The 26,443-nt window shown below is 36.1% G+C and overlaps 2 protein-coding genes across 11 annotated transcripts in view; both read left to right on the top strand.

Moving 5' to 3' along the window:
- Positions 1 to 26,443, top strand: part of AHI1 (Abelson helper integration site 1) — a 212,238-nt gene that overhangs the window by 45,355 nt on the left and 140,440 nt on the right. For all 10 annotated transcript variants that reach the window (XR_009263326.1, XR_009263327.1, XM_058735365.1 and 7 more), the window contains 7 exons: positions 94 to 226; positions 4,184 to 4,307; positions 10,847 to 11,076; positions 13,141 to 13,247; positions 16,399 to 16,517; positions 19,288 to 19,418; positions 21,313 to 21,453. Coding sequence is in view for 8 of the 10 variants with exons in the window: in XM_058735365.1 (XP_058591348.1) it covers positions 94 to 226; positions 4,184 to 4,307; positions 10,847 to 11,076; positions 13,141 to 13,247; positions 16,399 to 16,517; positions 19,288 to 19,418; positions 21,313 to 21,453 (985 nt within the window). In the remaining 2 variants the exon portion in view is untranslated. The remainder of the gene's footprint in view (positions 1 to 93; positions 227 to 4,183; positions 4,308 to 10,846; positions 11,077 to 13,140; positions 13,248 to 16,398; positions 16,518 to 19,287; positions 19,419 to 21,312; positions 21,454 to 26,443) is intronic.
- On the top strand, positions 15,451 to 15,900 carry LOC131514905 (small ribosomal subunit protein eS12-like). The gene has a single exon (XM_058735372.1). It carries the CDS (start codon positions 15,511 to 15,513, stop codon positions 15,883 to 15,885), a length of 375 nt encoding a protein of 124 aa, XP_058591355.1. The 5' UTR covers positions 15,451 to 15,510; the 3' UTR covers positions 15,886 to 15,900.

Genomic DNA, 26,443 nt, shown 5'->3' with positions numbered 1-26,443 from the left:
AAAAAAAATAAAGCTCTACCACTTAGTAATTGAATCAACAACTAGCCTTCATATTTTAATGTTTCTTATTTTTCTTAATATATGTTTTCTTAGGCTTGCCGTATTCCAAACAAGCACCTCTTCTCACTAAATGCAGGAGAACGAGGATGTTTTTGTCTTGCTTTCTCTCACAACGGAAGAATATTAGCAGCAGCCTGTGCTAGCAGGGACGGATATCCGATTATTTGTGAGTAATAATTCTGCCTGTTTAATCTGATCGAAGTCTATGTGGAAGACATTGTTTAGTTTTTAAAATTCATTGAAATCTTAATTTGAGTAATCCTCCAGTTTTTTAACAATAATTTTACAGCTTTCTATAAAATTTATGTTCAGGAGTAGAGAGAATGACCAAATGAAGGATGGTAAGTTTACTTTTAAAACATGCAGGAGGATTTTTGTAAGCATTTTCTATTTTAAAATAGAAATTTAGAAATGTGCAGGCATTAATAAATCTCATGAGGAATTCTAGTCCATTATGGTCAGTTGGTAACAGTGATAATTTAAATTATGAAAGCCTTTGAATTTCATATGCATTAGAAGGGTTACATCTGGCTCAGGAGTATCTAGAGAATGACTTCTCATTATGGTAGAGAAGTCAGCAGTGGCGCAAAACCCACTCTCAAATTGCTTCTAAAAAAAATATAGAAAACCTTGTTGGGGTGCCTGAATAGCTCCATCAGTCAAGCCTCCAACACTTGATTTTTGCTTAGGTCACGATCTTATGGTTCATGAGTTCGAGCCCTATGTTGGGCTCTGCGCTGACAGTGAAGAGCCTGCTTGGGATTCCCTCTTCCTTTTTTCTGGAGGTGCATGCTTGTGTTCATGCTCTGTCTCTAACCCTCAAAAGTAAACATTTAAAAAATATAGAAAAAACCATATTAAAATTTTCTGTAACAGTAGAGATCTTTTTTAAGTGAGCATCTCTTCTAGACTTAAAGGCATTAAGTACTTTCCCTTACTTTTTTTTCCTTTTTAAATATTTATTTATTTTTGAGAGAGACAGAGCGAGTGAGGGAGGGGCAGAGAGGGAGAGAGAGAATTCCAAGCAGGCTCCACATATCAGCAGAGACCCAGGTGGGGCTTGAACCCATGGACCACGAGATCATGACCTGAGCCAAAATCAAGAGTTGATGCTTAACCAACTGAGCCACTAGGTGCCCCTACTTTGCCTTATTTCTTGCATAATTATGAAAACCAGCTTCCTCAGCAGGAAGTAACCCACTCCCTATGGGCATCTGCCCAAAGCACTAGGTAGTGTTGAACTTCCCTCAGTCTCACACAGTTTATTTCTTAGCAGATTTATTCTTTCAGCAGGGACTTCTAATTGGCTTGATTAACATTTTTTAAATAAACATTAAATGTTAAATAAATAAATATTTTTTTCATGAAATGTTAGTTTAAAAAAAAACAGATTTTTTTTGTGTAGTTTTATTATAGCCATGCTATTTTAAAAATTCATCAAAACCTATTCATGAAGGAGAAAAGATTCTTAAGAAACATACTCCAGAGTGTTAATAGTGATTTATTTCTTTCGGGCAGTGAAGGAATTATTTTCATTCTCATTTATGTTTTCAACATTTCAGTGACAAATGTTACTTTATGCTTAAAAACAACTTGTGCAAAATGCTATATAAATTTAGACATACTTATTGCTTAAGTCTCAAAAAACAGAAGAAGAATTTGGTCTTTGGTTTTTGATTGTTTGGTTATGATGTGTCTGCTTGAAATTTATTTAGCTTGTTAGATGTGTGGATTAATGTCTTCACAAAATTGGGAAGTTTTCAGTCTTTCTTTCTTCACATTGTTCTATCTGCTCCTTTCTATTTTTTCTCTTCTGAGACTCGTCATCTCTTTGTTGGTACACTTGGTGGTGTCCCACACGTCCCTGAAGCTTTATTCTTTTATCTTCATTCTTTTTGTCTCTTTTCCTCAGACAGCATAATCTCAAATGACCTATCTTCAAGTTTGTTGATTTTTCTGCCAGTTCAGATTTGTTATTGAGCCCCTCTAGTGAATTGTTTATTTCCATTATTGTATTTTTCAACTCTAGAATTATTTGGGTTTTTTATATATAATTTCTGTCCCTTTGTTGGTATTTTTTGGTGAAAATTATTCCTAATTTTTAAGGATAGTTTTCTTTATATCTTTGAGTATATTTGTAAAAGTGGGCTTAAAGTCTTTGTCTAGAAATACCAACATCTTGGCTTCCTCTTAGACAGTTTCTGTGGACTGCCTCATTTCTTTGTATGGCCATAGTTGACTGCTTGGTTTTTCATGTCTCCCTAATTTTGTGTTGAGAAGTAGATATTATTACAGTGTGGCTGTTCAGGAAATCAGATTCCTTTCCTTCCCCCTCCTCTCTACCCACCCACCCAGGATTTGTTGTTGTCTCTGAAGTCTCTGCTCACTTAACTTGGTGGTCAGCCACGGTTAGAGATTTTTATTTTATTTTATTTTATTTTATTTTATTTTATTTATTTATTTATTAAACGTTTTTTAATTTATTTTTGGGACAGAGAGAGACAGAGCATGAACGGGGGAGGGGCAGAGAGAGAGGGAGACACAGAATCGGAAACAGGCTCCAGGCTCCGAGCCATCAGCCCAGAGCCTGACGCGGGGCTCGAACTCACGGACCGCGAGATCGTGACCTGGCTGAAGTCGGACGCTTAACCGACTGCGCCACCCAGGCGCCCCGGTTAGAGATTTTTAAAGGTCTTGACTGAGCAGATCACCCAGCCTTTGCCAAGGGGATCTGTGTGTGCATTGGGATGTACTCTTAACATGTTGTGGTAGGCAGTTTGCAACTCTGCCATAGCCTTCACTTTATGTTTGCACAGAGCCTCCTGAGGTCAGCCAGAGTGAGAGAGGGCCTAGAGTCTTTCACTCACATGTACATGTCCTGCTAGATTCCCAGGAGTTTGTTGGGTCTTTTTGAAGTCCCCTATGGACATCTCATTCTCAGTGTTTTCCTTTTAAGTTTTTTGCTCAGCCTCTTCTTAGCCTCAGTTGGCATCACTGCCTCAGACAGCTATGCCACTGATTATTTCAGCGTGTACCCTAGGGTTAGGGCTGTTCGCACAGAGCATGCTCTGAGCCCAGTTAAATAAAGCCAAGCCCTGAGAATGGAGACTTTCAGGGAACTGCTAGACTGTGTTAATAGTAGTAAGTCTTGGGGATGGGGATTTGGGGGAGCTTCATACCTCTTCTGCCCCATCCTGTGGCTGCTATGCTGCTGGCTTTAAGTTGTGAGGCTATTGATTTTTAAAGCTCCTTTGGAGCTTGGGGGAAGAGAATGGGAACACGGCAAGTCAAAACACCACGAAGCTCAGGTTCTTACCAAGATTCAGCTGTTTTTCTTAAATAAATGCTCCTCATATTGTTGCAAACCTTTGTTTAATTTCTAGAGTTCTGAAAAAGTTAATTTGGATAATTTTGGCAGTGTTCTCTTTGTTTTTATCAGGGAGCAGATATTCGGAAGTCCTTCTGTTGCTATTCCGGAAGTAATTCTGTTCTGCTTAGTACTTTAAAGGGGATTTGGTTTTACCACTAGGTGGAAGTAGAGACTTGCACACTTTGTTGTTCTAAATTCAGTCATTGTCTTGGAAGATTTTATTGGGAACCTAACTTACAGGAAAACCACAATGCCTTTTAATCAGATTGGGTCTTTGTTAATTCTCTTACTAAATCATTTTAGTATTAGAAATTTTTTCTGACAATAGCACAGTTCACATTTTTTCTTCAAAGAATTAAAATTCTGTTGGAATTTAATTTTCAGTAAACTAATGCTTTATTCATGAAAGCCCAAATTATAGAATCTTTGGAGTTGCAAGTTAAATGTTATTTATTATTTGATTAATGATTGTCAAAGATTATTAGAAAAATTGCTTTGAAGTGATGAGAATAAATGTTAATTGGAGCATATTGTAAAATTTTGTATGTGGAAATTCTTGTGTCTAAAGGAAATGAAAAACTGTTTTTAAGTAGACTTTGAAATTTTTTATGCTAAAATATCTTTGGTGATAATATTCTTGGAGGCAGTGCTTACCTTATGTACATACAGATTATCGTAAACTATGTATTTATGTATTACTGGATTGAGAGTCTCTGTCCTGGAAACCTACTAATTTTTGAATATTTTCATTAGTATACGAAATTCCTTCTGGACGTTTCATGAGAGAATTGTGTGGCCACCTCAATATTATTTATGATCTTTGCTGGTCACATGATGATCGCTATCTCCTTACTGCCTCATCTGATGGCACCGCCAGGTTAGTATCCTTGAGAAGTACTTCTTCTGTACGTTGCTTGCCATCAAGGAAAGTAACTAATGCATCAGTTATGTTTGGATGATCAAGCGACTTTCAGAGATGCATCCTACAGACTGATTAGATGAGTCGTAGTGCCAAATTTTTTTCCTGAAGATGTTTTTGTTAAGTGTATTAGGTAATGTATAATACTTTTGGTCTCAGTGTCTTTCAGTGATCATTATATACACTGTTTGATTAATACTTTGACATAAGGTTATTAAACAATTGATCTTTTCCCCAAAATATAAGCTCTTAATGGTAGGGGTCTGTCTCCACTGTTAGCTCTATGCAGGGGCCAGGCCATAGTGCTGCTCTATACGTGGTACAGGGCCAGTAAGGTTTCCTCTGCTCTCCAAAAGTATGGCATTTCTATGAAATTTTTCCTAGGACAAAAATGGCATAAAATGAAGAAGTAATTACTGTTAATGTATATGGAAAAGTTTTTGAGTGTTCCCAGACCTAAAAATAGCCTCTTGGACTTTACTGATACCAAAGGACATGTCTTGCTAATGGATGCACACAATAAACTGGGATAAAGCGGAGATGCTCACAGATACAGTTCAGAGCTAGAGCAGCTCAATGTGGAGATGCTGAGTGTGGTTTCCAGGGAAGAGCTTGACGGTGCTACTCGCTGCTTGGGGTGTGTGCTGCCTCTGTAAGGGCTCACTGCAAAACAGATGCTGAACCCTAGTTTTGCTTTTCTCCTTTTTTCATCAAAGCAAAAATTCTCTTCAGCTGTCTTTGGGTTAGTGAAAACAAACCAAAAAGTACTAACACAGGTCTTAGGCAAAAACAAAGTGGTATAATGCAGACTTTCGAAAAGCAGGGGATACTTGTAAGTGAATATGCACCTCATGTTTTAAGAGTTTTCTAGATTGTCAGTATTTGCATTTTTCAGAATGTCAGTCATGAAATAATCTAACCCCTTCCAACCTAATAAGTATCACAGTAGCATTTTTAAAAACTACTTTGTGAAGTGCCATTGACACTGTTTTAGCTGCTTGCTCTACCTTGCATGTAATAGAATTGTATTATTAGGCAGCTTTTCAGAATGCCTTTATAGATGTCATTTAATTTGATTCCAACAAATGTAGGTGGGTGCACATAAACATTATTTCTTTTTTTTTCTTTTCTTTGGAATTGCAATGCACTTTCCAAACACCCTTCATTTTAATGGGACTCTGGCTGATAATCACTGAGGTTCTTTTTTTTTTTTTTTTTGCTGTTTTTTTTTTTAATTTTATTTTTTATTTTTTAAAATTTACATCCAAGTTAGTTAGCATATAGTGCAACAGTGATTTCAGGAGTAGATTCCTTAGTGCCCCTTACCCATTTAGCCCATCCTCCCTCCCACAACCCCTCCAGTAACCCTCAGTTTGTTCTCCATATTTATGAGTCTCTTCTATTCTGTCCCCCTGCCTGTTTTTATATTATTTTTGTTTCCTTCCGTTATGTTCATCTGTTTTGTCTCTTAAAGTCCTCATATGAGTGAAGTCATATGATTTTTGTCTTTCTCTGACTAACTTCACTTAGCATAATACCCTCCAGTTCCATCGACATAGTTGCAAATGGCAAGATTTCATTCTTTTTGATTGCCAAGTAATACTCCATTTTGTATATATACCACATCTTCTTTATCCATGCATCCATCGGTGGACATTTGGGCTCTTTCCATACTTTGGCTATTGTTGATAATGATGCTATAAACATGGGGGTGCATGTGTCCCTTTGAAACAACACACCGGTATCCTGTGGATAAATGCCTAGCAGTGCAATTGCTGGGTCGTAGGGTAGTTCTGTTTTTTGTTTTTTGAGGAACCTCCATACTGTTTTCCAGAATGGCTGCACTGGCTTGCATTCCCAACACTTACTATTTCTATACACTAAGAAGCTGATACTTGGAGCAGTTCGCGATCCCCTCTGACTTCACTCTTCTACTTCCTGCTTTTCTAACACACTTTGTAGCAGATACTCCTTGCGTCTGGATCCCTTCTTTTACTAGTCTTATCAGCTTCCTTTTTAATATAAGATGTCTAATTGATTAAGATGTTATCATTACCGTTTACTTTATATTTAAATGCAAAAGATAGTAATTGGTGAGCATTGATTTCCTTCCCTGTGTAGCTGGGAACCTGCTATGCGTCCCTCCTTACGTTATCCTCCACAACCTGTGGTCTGCTTGTTTTCTCGGCATAGCCATTCTGTCTGATGCCAGGTTGTACTAGAGAACAGTTTATAACCCTGCCAAGGCCTGACTGGATTTGTAAGTCTTAAAATCACTTGAGCTCTCATCTCAGCTGCACAATCCTTTTCCTTATCAAAATTCAGCTGTTTCCCCTCATTTCTCTGGCGGCATATCCAGGCCTCACGGCACTTCAGGTTCTGTACACTGAGTCACATCTTCCCACTTTCATTAGCTGAATGCCTTCAGCTTACAGTGAAATTAAGCCAGACACGCACTTCCTGTATTTCCCTCTGGTTTTCCACCCAGTGTCTATCATGTACCCATCTTTATCTCTGTCTGCTGCCTTAACAAAAATGTGAATAAAGACACTTTTTCCGGCCACTCTTTGATCTATGCTTTTAATCTCAGTCCTTCAGTCTGCAGCTCTGTTTCCTACCTCTTGTCTCTTCACTATCTTCCTGTCTATGGACTTTGTCCTGTCATCCTAAAAATACGTTCACATCTTCTTATCTTAAGAAATCTTTTTCTCAACTCTTTCTCCTTTCCAGACTACCACATTATTTTTCTTTCTACACCATCAAGGGCATTCTATGCACATTGTCTTTACTTCAACCCAGTTAGTCTGGCTTTCACTCCCATTCTGCTAGATAAACCTTCTTCAAGAGGTCAGCAGTCACTTGCTGATTTTCAGATCTCAGGGCCAGTTTTGGTCCTTATCCTGTTTGCTTTCACTGCAGTACTTAATTATTGACCAGTCTTCAAATATTCTCAGTTAATGGTTTCCTTGACAACCTCTTCTGTTTCCTTTATATTGTGCCTCTGGCCAGTTCTCATTCCCTGCCTCGTGTTCCTCCTCCTCTGCCTATTCTCTGTAGATGTTTATTCCTGGGATCCTCTTCTTGTCATCTTCCCTGGTTTGGGGTGCTCGACCTGGTCTCTCTCGTCTTTCCCGGCTTGGAGTCTCAGTCCTAGGCAGTGACTTCTAGCGCCCGCTTTTTTCTGAATTGCACTTTCTGTTACACACTTCTGTCTGGACTGTCCCGTGGCACCTCAGATCAGACTTGCTGATAATCACAAAACTTTGCTTTCCTCTTTTAGTCCTCTTGTGGATTTTTTTTAATGGCATCCTTACCCACCTTGTCTCCTGAGCCAGGAACCCAGGGAGCCCTCATTTCTTTTTTTACTTCCCACCATTCCTCCCCGCATCCAAGCAGCGCCACGGTCTGTCGGTTCACCCTTCTAAAAGGCTCACCATTCTGTCACACTCTTTCTGTCCTCGCTGGTGTTACCATCATTCAGGCCCTTGCTATCTGCTCTTAAACTGTTGGTGCTGAACTTTCCCACTGTTCAGTCTTTTGTTCCTCCATCTTTCCAAAACCATCTTTCATAATGCCTTGATTTTCAGAAGTCTTTGATTACCACCACCCTTTTGAAAATGTTCCAGTTCCCGGGGCACCTGGGTGGCTCAGTTGGTTGGACATCCAATTCTTGATTTCGGCTCAGGTCAGGTTGGTGGGATCGAGCCCCATGTCAGTCTCTGTACTGACAGCATGGAACCTGCTTGGGGTTCTCTCTCTCCCTCTCTCTCTGCCCCTCCCCTGCTCACATGAGGACATGCGAACACATTTTAAAAATTGTAAACGAAAAAGGAAAGAAAGAAAGAAAGAAAGAAAGAAAGAAAGAAAGAAAGAAAGAAAGAAAGAAAAAGAAAATATTCCAGTTCCTTAGCATGGCATAACAAGCATGTTTCTCATTGACCCTACACCCTTGTCCTGTGCACTTGCTATATGCCCTCAGCCTCACCCACACAGTCTTTTGAAATGCCCTTAGTATCTTACCCTCTTTGAAATCCCTGTGCCCTGTAGCCTTGCCTCCTCTTCCTGTGCTTAAATGCCCTTTTCCTAGCCTTCCTGCCCAACTCAGTGACTCAGCAAACATTTAAGTGCCTTTTATGAGCCACCATGGGCTCATAGTCATCATTTAAAACTCAGCTCAGATTTAACCATTTCTTGAAGACTCTTGGATTTTTCCACACAGCACATAATATGTTGCAGTACAGTGTACTTTTTTCTTTTTGTAGCTTTGAAATTTATACTGATTGAGAGCTCTTGGCATCATAAAAATAATGTGTAAGATTAACTGAGTGAAGAGAGAAACATTGTGACTAGAACCAAAAAGAGTGAGGTTTTTGAAAGGGGTAAGGACTACTAAAAATGAATAAGCTAATGTCAAAAGGAAGAGAATTAGAGTTGCTAATGCCAAGAGTGGCAGAGGGATGAGTTTCTCTGGCTGTTTCTTTCATCTTCCTGGGGATCCACACCACATGTTAGTGTCTCCTGAGTACAACTGTTTCCCACTGGATAGCTCTCTGCCATGTAAGTTTAACCAAAATCTTTAGCTGTCATCCAGATAATTTGTATTTTTCTCTAACCGGCAACTCCTAAAATAATCTAGTTTTTCCCATGTGTAATGGCTCCAGTTAGGCACATAGGTCCCTATGCCACCCTTAATCCCACATACTGTTTAACTTCATGTTTTTTCTTACCCAGTTGTAATAATTTTTTTTTGTGCGCTCATCTAGTCATTACAAGTTTGAGTATCTCCTTGTTCTTTGTGATTAGCCTATTTTTCCCCCAGACTCATTAATATGTTTCTTTTGTTCTTGGATTCAACCATTGCTTGCTTGATGAAAGCCATCATTCACACCAGTTAGGTCTTCACATAAAAAGCTTCATTTTTATTTTAAAATGCTGTGTCTAGATTTTTTTTTTAATTTTGTTAAACATTTATTTATTTCGAGAGACAGAGACAGAGCAGGAGCAGGGAAGGGGCAGGGAGAGAGAGGAAGGCACAGAATCCAAAGCAGGGTTTGGGTCTGAGCTGTCAGCACTGAGCCAGATGTAGGTCTCAAACCCTTGAACTGTGAGATCATGACCTAAGCCAAAGTCAGACGCTTAACCGACTGAGCCACCCAAGTGCCCCCAAAAATGCTGTGTCTGTTTTAATTTAGCTGTTTTTAAGGTATGATTGCTTCATTTCTATACGCTGTATAGTATTTCAGATTATACCACTGACATTTTTTAGCAAGCAACTGAAGTTTTCATCTTTTAAACAATCTTCACAATATTAATCACAAATTAATGATTTTGTTCTTTACTCTATTTCATGCAGCATGCATTCGTTGAAAGTATTGCTATGGTAAAAATGTTTATGCAGTGACATACATGCTTTATTTTTACTTGAAAACATGTTCTTTCACTTCCTTCATCATTAGTTTGGATTCCTAGTAATTGAAGATCATATCCTGTATTTGAAGCAGCTGCTGAAAAAATGCATAGAATGTTATTCTTAAATGGCAACCATATTTTTTCTTTCTTCAATAATTTTGAAAAGGACTTAATTTACTTTAGTTCTTAGGTAGTGATTAAAAGAATGAACTGTAAATCTCATTAAAAAATTAATATATTTTTCTAATTCTAGTAATTTAGTCAAAAAAAAAAACAGTGTTCTACTCATTTAGTAGCTGTCTGTTGTTAGATTTTTCCAATTTTTACACATTGACTAGAATTGCAGAGTTTCTGACATAACAATTTTAACACTTGAGATTTACTCTTTTGTCAAGACTGTAGCAGTGACAGTAACACTGCTTTTTAAAAATTGTCCATTATTTAGAGGAAGAGATAACGAGAATGTTGAACATAAGTTGATTATTTAATGTAAGGTAGTCTGTTTTCTATCAAAAATCATAATTATTTTAATCTTATGCAAGTATTCATACAGTTATTTCATTATGGCTTTTAAGTCTTTGAGATCATGTTCTTTATCTATGCTATGAAATTACATATATAAGGTTAATGGAGTATCTTGTTCTCTAAACCTCTACAGTGAGCACTTTGCAAAAGCAATATACACAACCTAAGTGGGGAATAATTAAAGCTCTCTCTAGATTTTATTTTTTGTGTGTAATGTACTAAATGCAGTATTTTACCAACTATACAGTGTGTATTTAATCAATGACAAAAGTAGGTATGTTTAAGAAAAACAGACCTATCCAAATATAATTTTTCATTTTACAGTATAGTTACAATTAGTAGACAAATTAACATGGTTCATAATAACTAAGAAATAGCTTTGTCAAACTGTAAAGAACCCCAGCCATCAAATCTTTGATCATATTATTTTTGATTGTTAGGAAATTTAGTTTACCATTGGTTGTTATCATTGCTTACTTGAGTCCCATTGGCTGTGTTTTTAGAGAAAGTTTTAGAAACTTGTGCATTTCAGAAGCAATATATAACTTTTTATCCTTTTCCAGGATATGGAAAAATGAAATAAATAGTACCAGTACTTTCAGAGTTTTGCCTCATCCTTCTTTTGTTTACACGGCTAAATTCCATCCCGCTGTGAAAGAGGTGGTGGTTACAGGGTGCTATGATTCCATGATACGGATATGGAAAGTTGATATGAGAGAGGATCCTGCCGTATTGATCCGACAGTTTGACACACACAGGAGTTTCATCAACTCTCTCTGTTTTGATGTTGAAGGTATGTCACAATATATTCCAAATGAAAGATAGTTGCATGAAGAATTTTTTTTAATTTTATCTCACCAAGATAATTTTTTAAGTTTGAGAGGGATTTTGTGTATTGATAATTGTACGTATTTGTATATATGTGCATTTTGCAGATCATGTGGTAGATGTAGGCACAGATTTAGCACTGACGGAGTTTTGTTTGTAATTTTAAGTTCATTAAATTCCTAAACATTTATATTCAACTAATATTTACTGTGAGAACCAGTCATATCAAATCTCATAAATATATTTCATTGGATTGGTGATTATCCCCTCAGTAGGTTTTTTTGTTCTTGTTTTTGTTTTTTAAGATTTATTTATTTATTTTGAGAGAGAAAAGTGTGAGTGGAAGAGGGGCAGGGAAAGAATCCCAAGCGGGCCCCACACTGTCAGTGCAGAGCCCAATGGGGGCTCAAACCCACAAACTGTGAGATCATGACCCGAGTGGAAGTCGGACACTTAACTGCGACTGAGCCACCAGGTGCCCCCTCAGTAGGGTTTTTTTTTTTTAAGTGGCTTTTGAGTGAAAGGGTTAAAATGAGGAAGAACGGGAAATACCAAAAGAATATTAGATAGATAGTGGGAGAAACCTGTATTTACACTGTGTACTGAGCACCACTGCATTCAGCTAACAGTTAATAGGTATATGTTATAGAGTCATCTAAATGTATCTGAAGAAATTTTCAAGAAAAAAACATTTTCTATTATCGGCAATGCTTAAAATGTTTTCAGCTTTCTCGTATCATGAACATGATTTCTATGAATACGAATTTTATTTATATGTGTGTGTGTATGTTTATATATACATACACATATATGTTTATATATGTGTATATATATATAAAGCTTTGTTGCACTATTATTTTCTTAACATAAATTCCTAGATGTGAGGTTACTGAGTCAAACATTTCTGGAGTCCTTGCTATGTGGTTTAATGTTTTAAATACTTTACATGTGTAAACTAGTTTATTCCTCACAAAATCTGTATGATTATGGTATATACCTTCACAATATTTCAGATGCTGGATATACAGACTATAGCTATAATTAATTAGTATGGGATCCAGATCAAAATGACAATACTGCTAATATATTCATTTTAACTATAAGGATGTTAAAAAATTGGAACACATTTAGAAAAGTCAACCAAGGATAGAAAGGTGTCTGTAAACTTCGTCATAGTAGAAGTAACCCAGATTATAAAAAGAGGAAGGATTTTCTTCAAATATTTGACTAAGACCTCTATACATGAAACAAAGAAAGTCAGTCTGTGTTGCTTCCAGTAGGTAGAGATGGGACCAAAGCTGCAGAAGGCAGATATTCTTTGTTCAGAATTAGGAAGAACATTCTAGCGTACAGAGTAGTTCATCAGTTGAATAGCTGCTTTGTAAAATACTAAGTTCACAGTTGCTAGACAATTGTCTGTTCATTATGGTGTGGTAGACATTCCTGAGTGGGTGTGAAGTTGAATTCGATGGTCTCTGAGGTTCCATTCAACTATGAGAGGGTTTGACTCTAAGAATGTATGTTAAACTGAAGCACCTGTTACTTTTTATTTTATTCATTCCCTGATCATTTACTGAGTTTCTACTGGTATCAGGCACTTTGCTAAAAGTATGTATAAAATATAGGTGTTTTTCCAGGAATACAAAACAGATTATACAGGTTAATGAAAGTGAGCAATACAGACATATTGGATAATTCAAATAATTTGTTTGGCTTTATAATTTGAACCATATACAAATGCACTAAGATGCTCATTTCTTTTTGTATTCAAGTTCAAGTAAGTGACAAAGGGAAATAAGTCAAAAGTAATTCGGTAGAGTGAAGAATTCATTTAAAGATCATTGGGATTTGACTACAAATTGTGTTTTGGTTTTTGGCCTTTTTTTTTTTTTTTTTTTCTTCACTAAAACACCTTTTAATACCCCTCTGATTCTTTGTTATACTGGGCTGTGTTTTACCAATTTCATATTATTTGTTTCTACCTGTGTGTAGCACTTATAAAAGAGTAATTTTACTTTTTTTTAAATAGGTCATCACATGTATTCAGGAGATTGCACAGGGGTGATTGTTGTTTGGAATACCTATGTCAGAGTTAATGATGTGCCACATTCAGTGCATCACTGGAGTGTAAATAAGGTATAAAATCATACTTCATATTTAGGGTTTAATTAAAGAAATTAGAAAAAATTGAACCACATGAATTTAAAAATATGATGTCAGGACGCTCTGTTCTCTCTTCTCAAAAAAAAGTGAGGTTTTTCTCAGTCCCTGCAAGCTATCATTGATTAATTATCAAGTCTTCCTGATGGCTAATTGGTGATATAGCAACTTAGTGAAAATTTTCATTTTGGTCAGACTTCACTTCCTTATTTTGAACCCTAATTTGTGATATGGCGTTCAGTGATCCACTACTGAAATTATGCTCAAATGAGGCATATGTTAATATTACCATCTCTAAGTCATAACTTCTGTTATCTGCTATTCATATTCTTTCTTTTGACCCAATAACATCACTCTAAAAACAACATGCTCAACATTTTAACAGTCGTGTCTTTCACAATGATGTAATCAAAATTAAGTAATTATGAGTGGGGTCTACTATTCAATCACTATAATTGCTTTCATTTAAACTTTGCTAAGTAGGCAGAAACAAACGAATAATCTTTCATTTTTGGAGTGTTTTTAAGGTGGCTGGTATATTAAGCAATTTTGTTGGTGCATATTCAGTACTTTTTAGTTAAAAATACAAAGTGAATTCTTAAACCTGAGTTTTGTATAAGTTGATATAGTTTCTAATATGCTATAATTTATTCTTAAGTTTTTGTTCTTCTATAACAGTTGTCCTCATTTGAAGTAAAGACGCTCTAAGTGAAAAAGAATTTTTATGAACTTTAGTTGAATCTATCAGATCTGTTTAAAAAACTGGGGGCGCCTGGGTGGCGCAGTCGGTTAAGCGTCCGACTTCAGCCAGGTCACGATCTCGCGGTCCGTGAGTTTGAGCCCCGCGTCAGGCTCTGGGCTGATGGCTCGGAGCCTGGAGCCTGTTTCCCATTCTGTGTCTCCCTCTCTCTCTGCCCCTCCCCCGTTCATGCTCTGTCTCTCTCTGTCCCAAAAAATAAATAAAAAACATTGGGAAAAAAAAATTTAAAAAAAAAAAATAAATAAAATAAAAAAAAATAAAAAACTGTCTATTCTATTTTTAGTCATTCTCATCTAGTCTCTCAGATTAATGATTGATGGCTTGGAATTCGTGTTGTAGATTAATTTCATACACTTTGAAAAGAACTTTCTAATTCTTATATACCTGAGGGATTGGCAAAACTCCAAAGTTGCCTATTCCAGTAATTTGTGTGTAGAATGCGAAGTCTATTATTTGTGTTAAATATCGTGTGTTTCTTTACCTCAGTATAGTAGCTAGCTAAAAGGCAAATTTATCTTCAAAATCGACAGCCTGGTGGTTACTTGAGACAGTCCAAAATAAAAAGTCAGGAAATGAACTGGAATGTCTTTCAGTAGCTAATGCCCTAGAACAAACTGTAGACTCTGATTTCTTATGTGGTTCTCTTCAGCCAGCAGTGAGACATGTGAGGTTATACTCAGCTGTCCCTTAAGATGAAGTGTCCGTGTGCTGTTGCACACACTCCTTGTTACAGGACATGGGCGTCAGAACTAGGGCGTTTTTAGTTTGAAGATGAGTACGATAAAGAAAACTATAAAGGAAATCATTAACAGATACTACAAACGCTAGACCTGCTAGCACTTTTGTCAAATTCATGCCTAACATAACTTGTTAGACAGCTCTGTGTTTTTGATTTTGCACCTTTGCATCTGTGTAAATGTTTCTCAGACCCCCAACAGTGCATCCCCGACCCCAAGTTGTTGTAGTTCAATTAGTATAACCCCCATCTGTGCTGTCAGTGTTTGGCTCTTTTCTGTAACTTTTAAAGGAGCTAGCGGCGGGTCTCAGTGTCAGACAGCGATAGCGTGGGCTCAGCTGCTGCTCCCGGAACTGTAGCCCTCTGTACTCCAGCTGGTGCCAAACCGCCCCTGAAGAGGAGACCCCTCTAGGAACTGGCGACAAAACATAATGTCGGAGCTTCGAAGGACATGAAGGCTAATTCCAAATTCTGCCTGCAGGTTAAAGCAGACTTTCTGTTGACTCTGTGGACTTTAGTCTGAGCAGTTTTGCTTTAGTAATTCTTCCTTGTGAGGCTTATCCAGGCAGATTTTCCTTCAGTATGTATGTCTTTCTTGACATCATTAGCCAGGAGTCTTCCATGGCTGCCTTAAATAACTATCAAAAAAAAAAAAAAAAATCCCGGAGGCTCAGGTGCACTTTAGATTTGGCTCCACCATAACCCACCACCACACGGAGGAAGGCATTGCTGCTGGAGGTGTAATGGACGTTAATACTGCTTTACAAGAGGTGCTGAAGACCACCCTCATCCACGGTGGCCTAGCACGTGGAATTCGCGAAGCTGCCAAAGCCTTAGACAAGCATCAAGCCCGTCTTTGTCTGCTTGCATCCAACTGGGATGAGCCTCTCTCTGTATGTCAAGTTGGTGGGGAGGCCCTTTGTGCTGAACACCAAACCAACCTCATTAAGGTTGATGACGACGGGAAACTGGGGCAATGGGTCGGCCTCTGTAAAATTAACAGGGAGGGAAAATCCTATAAAGTGGTTGGTTGCAGTTGTGTAGTGGTTAAGACTATCTGTGGCAGAGAGTCTCAGGCCAAGGATGTCATTGAGGAATACTTCAAATGCAAGAATTGAACAAATAAAAATCTTGGTTCTTGTTCCTCAAAAAAAAAAAACAAAAAAATCCCTAAAACTACAATCTAAATTAAATGAGCTTAGAATAAGATGCCAATAACATACCTTTTTCAGGATAAAGTGGAAATAAGTACATGAAAAAATGATCTCATACTGAAATAGAATTTGAAAGTTAACTCCGTACTAACTTTTGAAGTTATAAAAATTAGAATCTTTCTTATCTGATGGTAAGCAAGAAAATTCAATGTTAGAAGTTATGTTTTAAGAAGTGCTGTTTATTTGGGAATATACTACAATAATGCTAATTAAGTGTAGCCGCATATAACAGTCAAAAAATACATATTATCAGCTTTATTTTCAACCATTGGGAATTCTTTGGCTAGCAGTTTTAAAGGGCGCTTTAAATTATAATTGAAAATGACTTCTTCAAATTAGTTTTGTACTCTAAAAGAGGCTTCATATTCAGTAAACTGTTCAGTGCTAATATTTTATAATCTTTTTTAATCATTTCAGGAAATTAAAGAGAGTGAGTTTAAGGGGATTCCCATAAGTTATTTGGAGGTTCATCCCAATGGAAAACGATTGTTAATCCATACCAAAGACAGTACTTTGAGAATTATGGATCTCCGAATGTAAGTATATTTCAGTATTGACAGATTAAGCACTCATAGAATAAGAAATGAATTAATTCATATTTATAAAATGCAGCTGTAGTTTTTAAATAGACAGTTTTCCCTCCAGAGGACATCTGACAGTGTCCGGAAGCATTTTTGAATGTTAGTATTTAGTGGATAGAGACCAGATAGTATATAGTGGATAGAGACCAGAAATACTGCTAAGCATCCTACAGTTTGTAAGACAGTGCCCCCACCTCACAACAAGGAGTTTTCTGGCTCAAATGTGAATAGTTCTGAAGTAGAAATATAGTCAATTGCTCTTTGTTGTCACAATTAAAAAAAAAAAAAAGAAGAAACTTCTGCCTTAGATTATCTTTTACTTTTATGATACTGGTATAGCGTAGTGCTCTGATATACTACCATAACAGAATGAGATGGCTTTTGATTAACATGTCCTTGTTTTTCTTATTCTGTTTTATTTCTAAATAAAGAAAGGAAATATCCTTAATGTTAAAAGCAGAGAAGCGGGATTCTGGACAAACCAGCATGGTCTTCTGATGGTTCTTATTTGGTGTTAATAGTACTTGTAAAACGAACAAGAGAAGGCTAGTTCTGTTAGTTGTCACTATTGTATTTTGAAAGGAAAATGTGGTAGTCTACACTAGTTTATTCTGCAGTTATCTTTTAGGGCTAACTGTTAAGGCCTTCAGTGTTTATGTGGAGCTGTTCAGGGTACTGACATCAGTGCTATGAGAGAATGATTAGCAGAATTAGTTCATTAGGAGTTTATAATCTAGTTGAACTGCCTCCAAAATAATTCACAAAGCATTTAATGAGGCTAAATTGTGAGATCTTCTAGGATTGGAATCTGCTTATTCTTCTTACATACATAGTACCTATGTTATGCCTGGCTGATAGTAAGCACTTGATATGTATTTTTTTTTAATGAAGATAAATACATAATAAAAGGATTATATCCTTCATGGCAATAGTAAAGGTGATGATAGGTCTACTATAGTCTTCTATTAAAGGCTCTATGGAGAGGCTGGCCTTTGAGCTCGGTCTTGAAGGATGGATGGAATTTAGAGAAGATAGAAGTGTTGTCAGGAGGGTGGAAAACATGAAAAGCCTGGAATAAAATTCAGAGGTAGGTTAATAGAAGTTGTGTTCAAGGCAAGGTGGGTAAATCTGTAGAAGCATAAGTTTCTTGATAAGGAGTGCTGAGAGAGAATTTCTTTGGTTTTAAAGGTTATTTATTTTGAGAGAGGGTGCACATGCATGCAGGGGAAGGGCAGAGAGAGAGCGAGAGAGAGAATCGTAAACAGGAGAGCATCCTAAACAGAATTGTACAGAGCCCAACGCGGAGCTCGATCCCACAAATTGTGAGATCATGACCTGAGCCGAAACCAAGAGCCGGACACTGAGCCAACTGAGTCACCTAGGAGCCCTGAGAGTTTTAGAAGTAGAGATTAGAGCCAGATTTTAGAAGGTCAGGCCTTAGAAGTTTGGTTATTCTCTTTTTAAGTAGTATGTAGTATTCAGCGTAGAATCATGCTTGAGCTCTAGAGACAAACTGCTTAGAGTCAAATACTGCCTTTTCCATCCCTAACTGATTAACCATCCTGTGCCTCTCTTTTCCTCCTCATTCAAATAGGGGAAATAATATACCATATTTGTAAGGGTTTTGAGGGGAATAAATTAGTTTACACATGCAAAGTGCTTAAAACATTACACCATATAGCAAGGACTCTGGAAATGTTTGACCCAGTAACCTCAGGTCTGGGAATTTATGTGAAAATAGTTATAAAGCAGGGAAAAAGTACAATTACACAAGCTTGTTCATAGAAATCATGTTCATGGTAGGAGAAAGCTGGGAATATTCTGTTGTCTCATAGTAGAAGATTTCTTAAGGTATGTTTAGACTTGATATAATACATACCTACTAAAATGATAATACCTAATTTATACATTCTGACACAGAGGGCCATTATTCATGAGTCATTGTTAAATCGGGGACAATTGTGTGTCTACCTGGCACATAGTGAGCACTAAGATAATGTTATTATTCACAAGCGAAAAAGTCTAGAAAGTTGTATACCATATTTAATAGATGATTTAATTATATTTTTATCTAATATTTCTGCAAGTGTCCCAAGTCTGCATTGTGTGATTTTAAAAATTTATTACATGGGGTGGTAAATGGGTGGCTCAGTCAGCTCAGGTCTTGATCTCACAGTTTGATTCATGCTATTGAGCCCTTTGTTGGGCTCTGGATTCTCTCTCTCCCTCTCTCTGCCCTCCCCTACTCGTGCACACTCTCTCTCTCAAAGTAAGTAAACTTTTTTTTTTTTTAATTTATTACCTGGAAAAAATATGAGTATAAAAATTTTGTACATTTTTCAGTAACCAACTCAAATGCTACTTCTATAATATAGTCTCTCTCTGCATAGCTAGAAATAATCACTTTTATCCAAATCTGCAAAGTACTCTTTTTGTTCTTTTATGGCACTTTCTGTATCCATTTTCTGTTTTACATGGATGCATTCCTTCTCTGTCCTGCTAAATTAGAAACTCCCTGACCTCCGGGACTGTCTCTTTCTTTATTCTACATCCGTCATAAAATGTCTCCCATGTAACAGAGTCTCAAAAATCGTTAAATGCAAGTGAAGTATTTAAGAGAAAAGGGTTTGTTTGTTTGTTTGTTTGTTTGTTTGTTTGTTTTTTAACCACCAGTCTTTTCCATGGTTAAGACAGGTTATATGTGTGAAATCTTTTTTGTTTATAGATTAGCAGCAAGGAAATTTGTAGGTGCAGCAAATTATCGGGAAAAGATTCATAGCACTTTGACACCATGTGGGACTTTTCTCTTTGCTGGAAGTGAGGATGGTATAGTATATGTTTGGAACCCGGAAACAGGTAAGTATTTCGTTTATCTTAAAAATATTTTTTGGTTTGTTTTTATTTTGAATAAGGGTGAAAACTACCATTTTCTGGAATAATTTTCAAGGAAATTCTGATTTCAGGTTCTCAATTATGTTTATCAAAATGGAAAATGGGAAAGCTGATAATGGAACTAAGCTGCAGTCTAAATTTGTATTAACATTCTGTTCTTTACTGTTTTGATGTCTTTCACATTATAATTCAATGTTTATAATGAGATATTATCAATCTTAAGAGAAGTATTTTTTATTGTGGTTGATATACAATATTATATTAGTTTAAGCTGTATGACAAACATAATGATTCAACAGTTACATAATTACAAAATGCTTGCAGTGATCAGTGTAGTTACCATGTGTCATCATACAAAATTATTATATGATTGACTATATTCCCTATCCTATATTAAGAGAAGTATTTAAGATTGTAATGCAAAATACAAAATATTTATAAGCTGAATTTGGAATATAAGTGAGTATACAAATGGCTACATATCTATAATATATTTTTGTTAGAAACAAACATATTCCTGTCAAAGTTTTGATGTCTGAAGCTTAATAGCAACTTACCCGGGGCGGGGCGCCTGGCTGGCTCTGTTGGTAGAGCATGGAACTCTTGACCTCACGGTTGTAAATTCAAGCCCTACATTGGGTGTAGAGATTACTTAAGAATAAAATCTTTAAAACAGAAAAGAAAAAAAAAACACCATTTACTTCAGTTACTGTAATTAATTATTCATTTGTGCCTCACCTTTGCTTTTCAAAAGAAAAGCTAAAACCACATAAACATTTCTTAGCACTAAATTGAGAGATTTTATAAAATTTAAAATATCTTTAATCAGTAGTATTTGGTTCACTGTGCTTATTCTCTTAATTTTTTTTTCCAAGTGTTTATTTAAATTCCAGATAGTCAACATGCAGCGTAATATTGGTTTTAGATGTAGAATTTAGTGATTCAGCATTTACACGCAGCACCTGGTTCACATCACAAGTGCCCGTCCTTAATCCACAGTCTCTCCATCTTTTCTTTAACATGTTTGACTAGTCAGTTCACTTAGTGTTGTTTTTTTTTTTTTTTCTTATCGTGTTTTGATACTTTAGGATTGGTTTGGAAGTGTTAAATCTCTTTTCTCCTTCAATAAGTAGATCTAGATTCTTTGCTTTGTGAGTTCTGTTTTTCATAGGTTCCTTAGGCCTCTACAGTAGGTCTCTTTTAGCCATTAATAATCAGATATATCTTTAAAGCAGGTGGTATCTCAGTCTCTTGGGAAAAAAAAATAGAAAAATTTATTCCCCACCATATCTCCCTCAGCCAGACAGTATCTTCAGTTTTAGAGCCTGCAAGTTCCTTATGAGTTCTCCCTGAGTTCTTTGTTAGTTGGCATTTGCTCAGCTCTGTCAGATTTCAGGGTCAGATACTTCTCTACTAGTAAGTTCTTTGTTTTTATTTTGTGCCTGGAAAACCTCATTGAAGAGGTTGAAGAGGCAGAGTAGAAAAGGTCCAACAGGATGAAAAATAGATATAAGAGTTACTTGGGCGATTAAGTGTCCGACTTCAGCTCAGGTCATGATCTCACAGTTCGTGAGTTTGAGCCCTGCATTAGGCTCTGTGCTGATAGCTCAGGGCCTGGAGCCCACTTCAGATTCTGTGTCTCCCTCTGTCTCTGCCCCTCCCCCCCCCTCGCCAAAATAAATAAACATTTTTTTAAAACTTAAGAGTTACTCAGCTATTTTTAAGTATTTGAAGTTCTCATGTAAATAATATGAGCTTTATTATTACATACTGTAACTATTTTAGTAAGTTGCAGAATAATCTTCTAATGAGAGATATTTGAGATAGTACAAATGATTGAATGTCTTTTCTTATTTAGGAGAACAAGTTGCGATGTATTCTGACCTGCCATTCAAATCACCCATTCGAGACATTTCTTATCACCCACTTGAAAATATGGTTGCATTTTGTGCGTTTGGGCAGAATGAGCCAATTCTTCTGTATATTTATGATTTCCATGGTAAGTTCACTGCTGATAAGTAAAGAATATTTCGAGGAACGTTTACTTTTAGACTGACCCAGGAATCATGAGCTCTGTAAAAACTATCAACCTTTGTATTAATAAAGCTTTCTTAAATATATTTTAAGACCCAAACAGATTAAATAGATTATATTATTATTATAACAGTTTATTTTTCCAAAAGCACTATCATTATGGAGTTTAAATATCAGCGAAGATACACATAAATGGTTGTGCCCTTATGTTGGAATCATAGAAAGGTAGTCATCACAAGTCAAATTCACCTAAAAATTATTTGAGAATGTATTAACTAAATTTCAAAGGTAAATAACATTTAGGAAATATGGATCTTTAATGTTTTCAGTTGAATATTTAATTTCTTATTCCATATTTCTGTTTTTCACCAGAGCACATAGTTGTAATAAGTTATAGTTTTAAGAATTTCTTAACCTAAAAGGAAGGCAAAAAAATCAAGTGTCAGTGAAACAAGATCTGGAATTGGAAATGTAATGTCTTTTTTTACTCTAAAATTACACTGCTCTGTCATTCTGAGAAAAAATAAAGAAATAAAGATTCTGGACACATTTTTCAGGAATAATATAGCATTCTTAGAATTATTTGGATTTATGCTGTATTTCATACATTTCTTTAATTTCTCTCCTGAAATTAGGATTTCATTGTTCTACATCGCATTGATAGTGCTGTCACTCCCAAAATTACAGTTCCATTTTCTTTATATATTAAATCTTGTTCAAAAATAAATGGTCTTTATTAGTTTCTGATTTGATTAGGATGTCATATATCATCATTCACTGTTTTTGCTAAGCTAGGGTGGCTTACATACAATGTCATAAATGCATAAATGTGCAAATACATCCATTATAGGTAACATGAAAGTGGGATTATTTGGCAAAGAGTTTTAAATGTAAATGAAATACAAGTGGTTATGTTTACTGTGTTCACGCAGATCACACAGAAATGTTAGCGTTAATTGGTTATTTGTTAATGGTTGTGATAAGTGCTAAATTATTAAACAGTTAAGTTCTAAGCCTGAAATTGTTGATCACTGAATGGGTATTATTATTATTATGCTATTCCAGGCAAATTATATTAGAAAATAATTTGTAAAATTGAAATTTATTTTTAAAAATCTTACCAAGATGTAACCAGTTTCTCTAATGCATATTCAAATCTGGTGACTGGTGCAAACATGTATCCAGAGACAAGTCTTTCTCTGTGCCAACTCTAAATCTTCCTGTGAAAGAGAGTTACACCTAGGCACTTATTCTTAACCTGGGACTGTTGTACAGAAATCAGCAGCGCAGTTATTTCCTCAGAACCTTTAGAGGTTTCACAACAGTCTTCATTTAATTCCTAATGTGCTTTTTTTTAGGCTTTGGAAATTTTCACTACACATGCAAGTGAAAGTCCCACTCTTCTCTTTTTTTATTCAGTAATTTTTGGTCATGGATCAAGGGTTTCCATCAGATTAGCCCAGTTGGGTTTGCCAGTTTGGTTTTGAGGCAGTAGGCACATAGACTAAGAAGTCCGTTCTAGAAATGTCAGTAGAAAGAGCAAAGTGCTTTTAGGAATTCAAAAACAGAGGTTTTAGGTTCCTTTCTGTTGCTGTAGTGACCTGGTGCAAGCCTCTTGCCTTCCTGAAGCTCCATTTCCTGATCTGGTAAGTGGTACCACTACTGTTCTGTGCCACCTAAGAGAGCCATTTGTGGGGAATCTGTGAGTCGGGCACTGGGAAAGTACTTCATATATGGAAAAGGACTATATTAAAACAAGGAAAAAGGTAAGATGGGTTGTTACCATATTCATTTAACCCATATATACTTGACTTTGTGGTACTTTAGGTTTTAATATGCTGGTAAGCACCTCTCTATGAAAGGGAATTGAAAAAAAGGGTTTTTTCCCCTTTCATTCATTCTATTGACAGCCTTTATTAGAGTATGCACCTTTTGGGGTCAGTTGTATTAGAAAATAAATCATGAAGTTAAGAACATCATGTTATACCTATACTATATTACTGTCAAAAGGAAGGAATTCAAAGTGTTTCAGAAATTAAAAAGTTCAGATAATACACATGGAATTTAAATTATTTTGTACCATGATTTTAGAACACAATTTTCAATATACTGATACCTTTACAAACAAAACTCAAAATGTTTCAACACATTTTCCTAACTCTTTGTTGCCTATTTTTAAAATGAGGAAGCTTAGGAAGAAGTTACATAATCCTAGGCAGTCCAAGATTTAGCACAGTTCTTGTGAATGGTATATATTCATAAGAAAACAGAAAGTTGTTTTCGATCCAAAAATAAATTTTACTTATTAAATACAGGCCAGAATCATCAAGTGAAATAGTGTTTAGATTTTTTATTAAAACATATAGTATTTATTATTAATCTTTTACAGGTTTGCCGTGTATTTTATTTATTTTTTAATACAGGAATATTTTGCCCAGACTTTCTTGTCTGAAAATAAAGTTTACATGTATCTTTATATAAATGTTTTAATGGTATAAAATTTGAAAGATATAGAATAGTTACATGATTTTAAAATAGTATTTATCAGAGCTGCTCATTCGTTTAGACATTTTTCAAGGAAAATGGAGCAAACTCATTTTTTTTTATAAGTTGAATAAGCTGTGAATGAGACCACAATGGTAGCTAAATGTATCATCTGTCTTTCAGTTCTAGCAAAATCTGTGAAGAGTCAGCAAGCATCTTTCCCTGCTAAGCATATGTTCAGGTTGTGGTCTTTTGGGTCTTTCATTCTACTGACTTTTTGCTGTTTTTGGTAAGGAACACAATTTTTACTTTCAGAAGGCAGTTTTATTTGCCTGGTGTTGAAAGGGTTAATCATCTAGTAATACAAAATTTAGTCATAGAGTACCACAAATAATGTACTTTTAGGATTCCCATAATAACAGAGTACTAGTCAGAAGAAAACGGCTTCCACTGAATTAAATTTATGAACCTAGGCTCTAGCAGTTAATGTTCTGTTATTAATATCTGTCTATCTCCATCTCTAGGATCCTGTTCTACATGTAATGATAATCATAACTAGTACTTACAAAGCACTTTCTTTGTTCCTGGTACCGTTTTAAGCATTTTATATATATTTACTTCATTTTTCACAATAATCTTAAAAGATAGGTACTGTAATTATCCTCATTTTACATGAGCCAGGACTTGAATCCAAAAAAACTACCCTTGGAGACCATGCTGTTATTTGCTACACTAACTTGCCTCTTTAGGAAATTTCCTGAAGTACTAGCTTTTGATTGTCTAATAAGCAGACTTTTTTTTTTTCTGCAGTATCATTTACTTTATGCCTCTTGAGTATGTGATTTTTTTTATATTATCTGTACTTTGTAGGGAGCAGAGATGGAGGCTTATTCATCTTTTTATTACCAGTACCTAGCCTGAATACTAACACACAGTGAATATACATGTAGTATTTTAAGCAGGATCAAGTCTTAAATTGGTAAATTGTCAGCATTACTTGATAATCCCAGGTAATGAGCCTGACGTTCCACTAGGTGGCAATCTTTTCTCTGAAACAGATTAACTCTGGACTCTATTTTTAGTCATAGTGGCTTTCTGAGGGAAGACAAATCTTTATTGAGCATCTATTGTGTGCCAAGTTGAATAGGGCTATAAAATCCAGGAATCAGACTGAGATTACCATGCTCCTTTCCAGTCTTTTGTGCTTTCCAAGTTGTCGATTAAACCTCTGGAAGAATTTTAGTTAAACTGAACAACAATCTCTAGCATTGACACTAAATGTGATTTTATTTATAGGATTCATATTCATTAACAACCACCTACATTGTCATTGTTGATGGCTTTATTTTGCACACTGCAACATACTTTACCAGAGTTCAAGGCAATGTATACCTTTATGTTCCTATAAAAAATTTGTTGTATAAGTTGCTTATTGACCAAAAGTCCATGGTGTTTGCAATGCCTTATGTCTAACATAGTACCTGGTATATTACTGATGTGCAGTAAGTGTGTGAAATGAGAATTACAAATCCTATAGAATAGCATTTTTCCCTTAAATTTTATAAAAAACATAGAATGAGAGGCATGATCGGTGAGTAAATTGGGGGATAATAATAATAGTGGTAGTAGGAGCTAACATTTAACAAACATTGACTGTGTCCCCTACTCTTTTAAGTGTATTTATTTATTTATTTTGAGAGAGACAGAGAGTACAAGCAGAAGAGGGGCAGAGAGAGAGGGGGACAGAGGATCTGAAGCGGGCTCCTTGCTGACAGCAAAGAGCCTGATGCAGGGCTTGAACTCATGGATCGTGAGATCATGGCCTGAGCCGAAGTCAGACGCTTAACCGACTGTGTCCCCTACTCTTATGAGCATATTACATACATTTTCCCATATAGTCCTCTCAAAACCCCACAAGGTAGATGCTATTATTATCCTCACTTTGCATATGATGAAACTGAGGCACAGGGAGAATGAAGTAATTTACATCAGGTCACACATTTGGTAAATGTTAAGGTTTACCCAGCTAAGTCCAGAGCCCATAGTTTTATTTTTTTTTTTTTCAACGTTTTTTTTTTTTTTTTTTTTTTTTTTTTATTTTTGGGACAGAGAGAGACAGAGCATGAACGGGGGAGGGGCAGAGAGAGAGAGGGAGACACAGAATCGGAAACAGGCTCCAGGCTCCGAGCCATCAGCCCAGAGCCTGACGCGGGGCTCGAACTCACGGACCGCGAGATCGTGACCTGGCTGAAGTCGGACGCTCAACCGACTGCGCCACCCAGGCGCCCCAGAGAGCCCATAGTTTTAAAACGCCAATCTGCTTACTTCAGTCTTGGCATTTCCTGTTTCATGAAGTAACTTAGTTAAGAAGGTAACCAGATATTCCTGTAATAAAATGTATTGTTTGTTTTTAATTTTAATATTTCCAAAAAGCCCTTAAGACTAAAAGGAACTTTGGTTACTTAGTATTA

Source organism: Neofelis nebulosa, chromosome 6 (assembly GCF_028018385.1).
Source record: "Neofelis nebulosa isolate mNeoNeb1 chromosome 6, mNeoNeb1.pri, whole genome shotgun sequence".
In the NCBI taxonomy this organism is placed as follows: Eukaryota; Metazoa; Chordata; class Mammalia; order Carnivora; family Felidae; genus Neofelis; species Neofelis nebulosa.
This window is presented reverse-complemented; position numbering and strand designations above follow the sequence as displayed.

Bases quoted from the DNA above. Each gene is read 5' to 3' on its own strand.
- LOC131514905 (XM_058735372.1), top strand. From the start codon at position 15,511: ATGGACGTTAATACTGCTTTACAAGAGGTGCTGAAGACCACCCTCATC.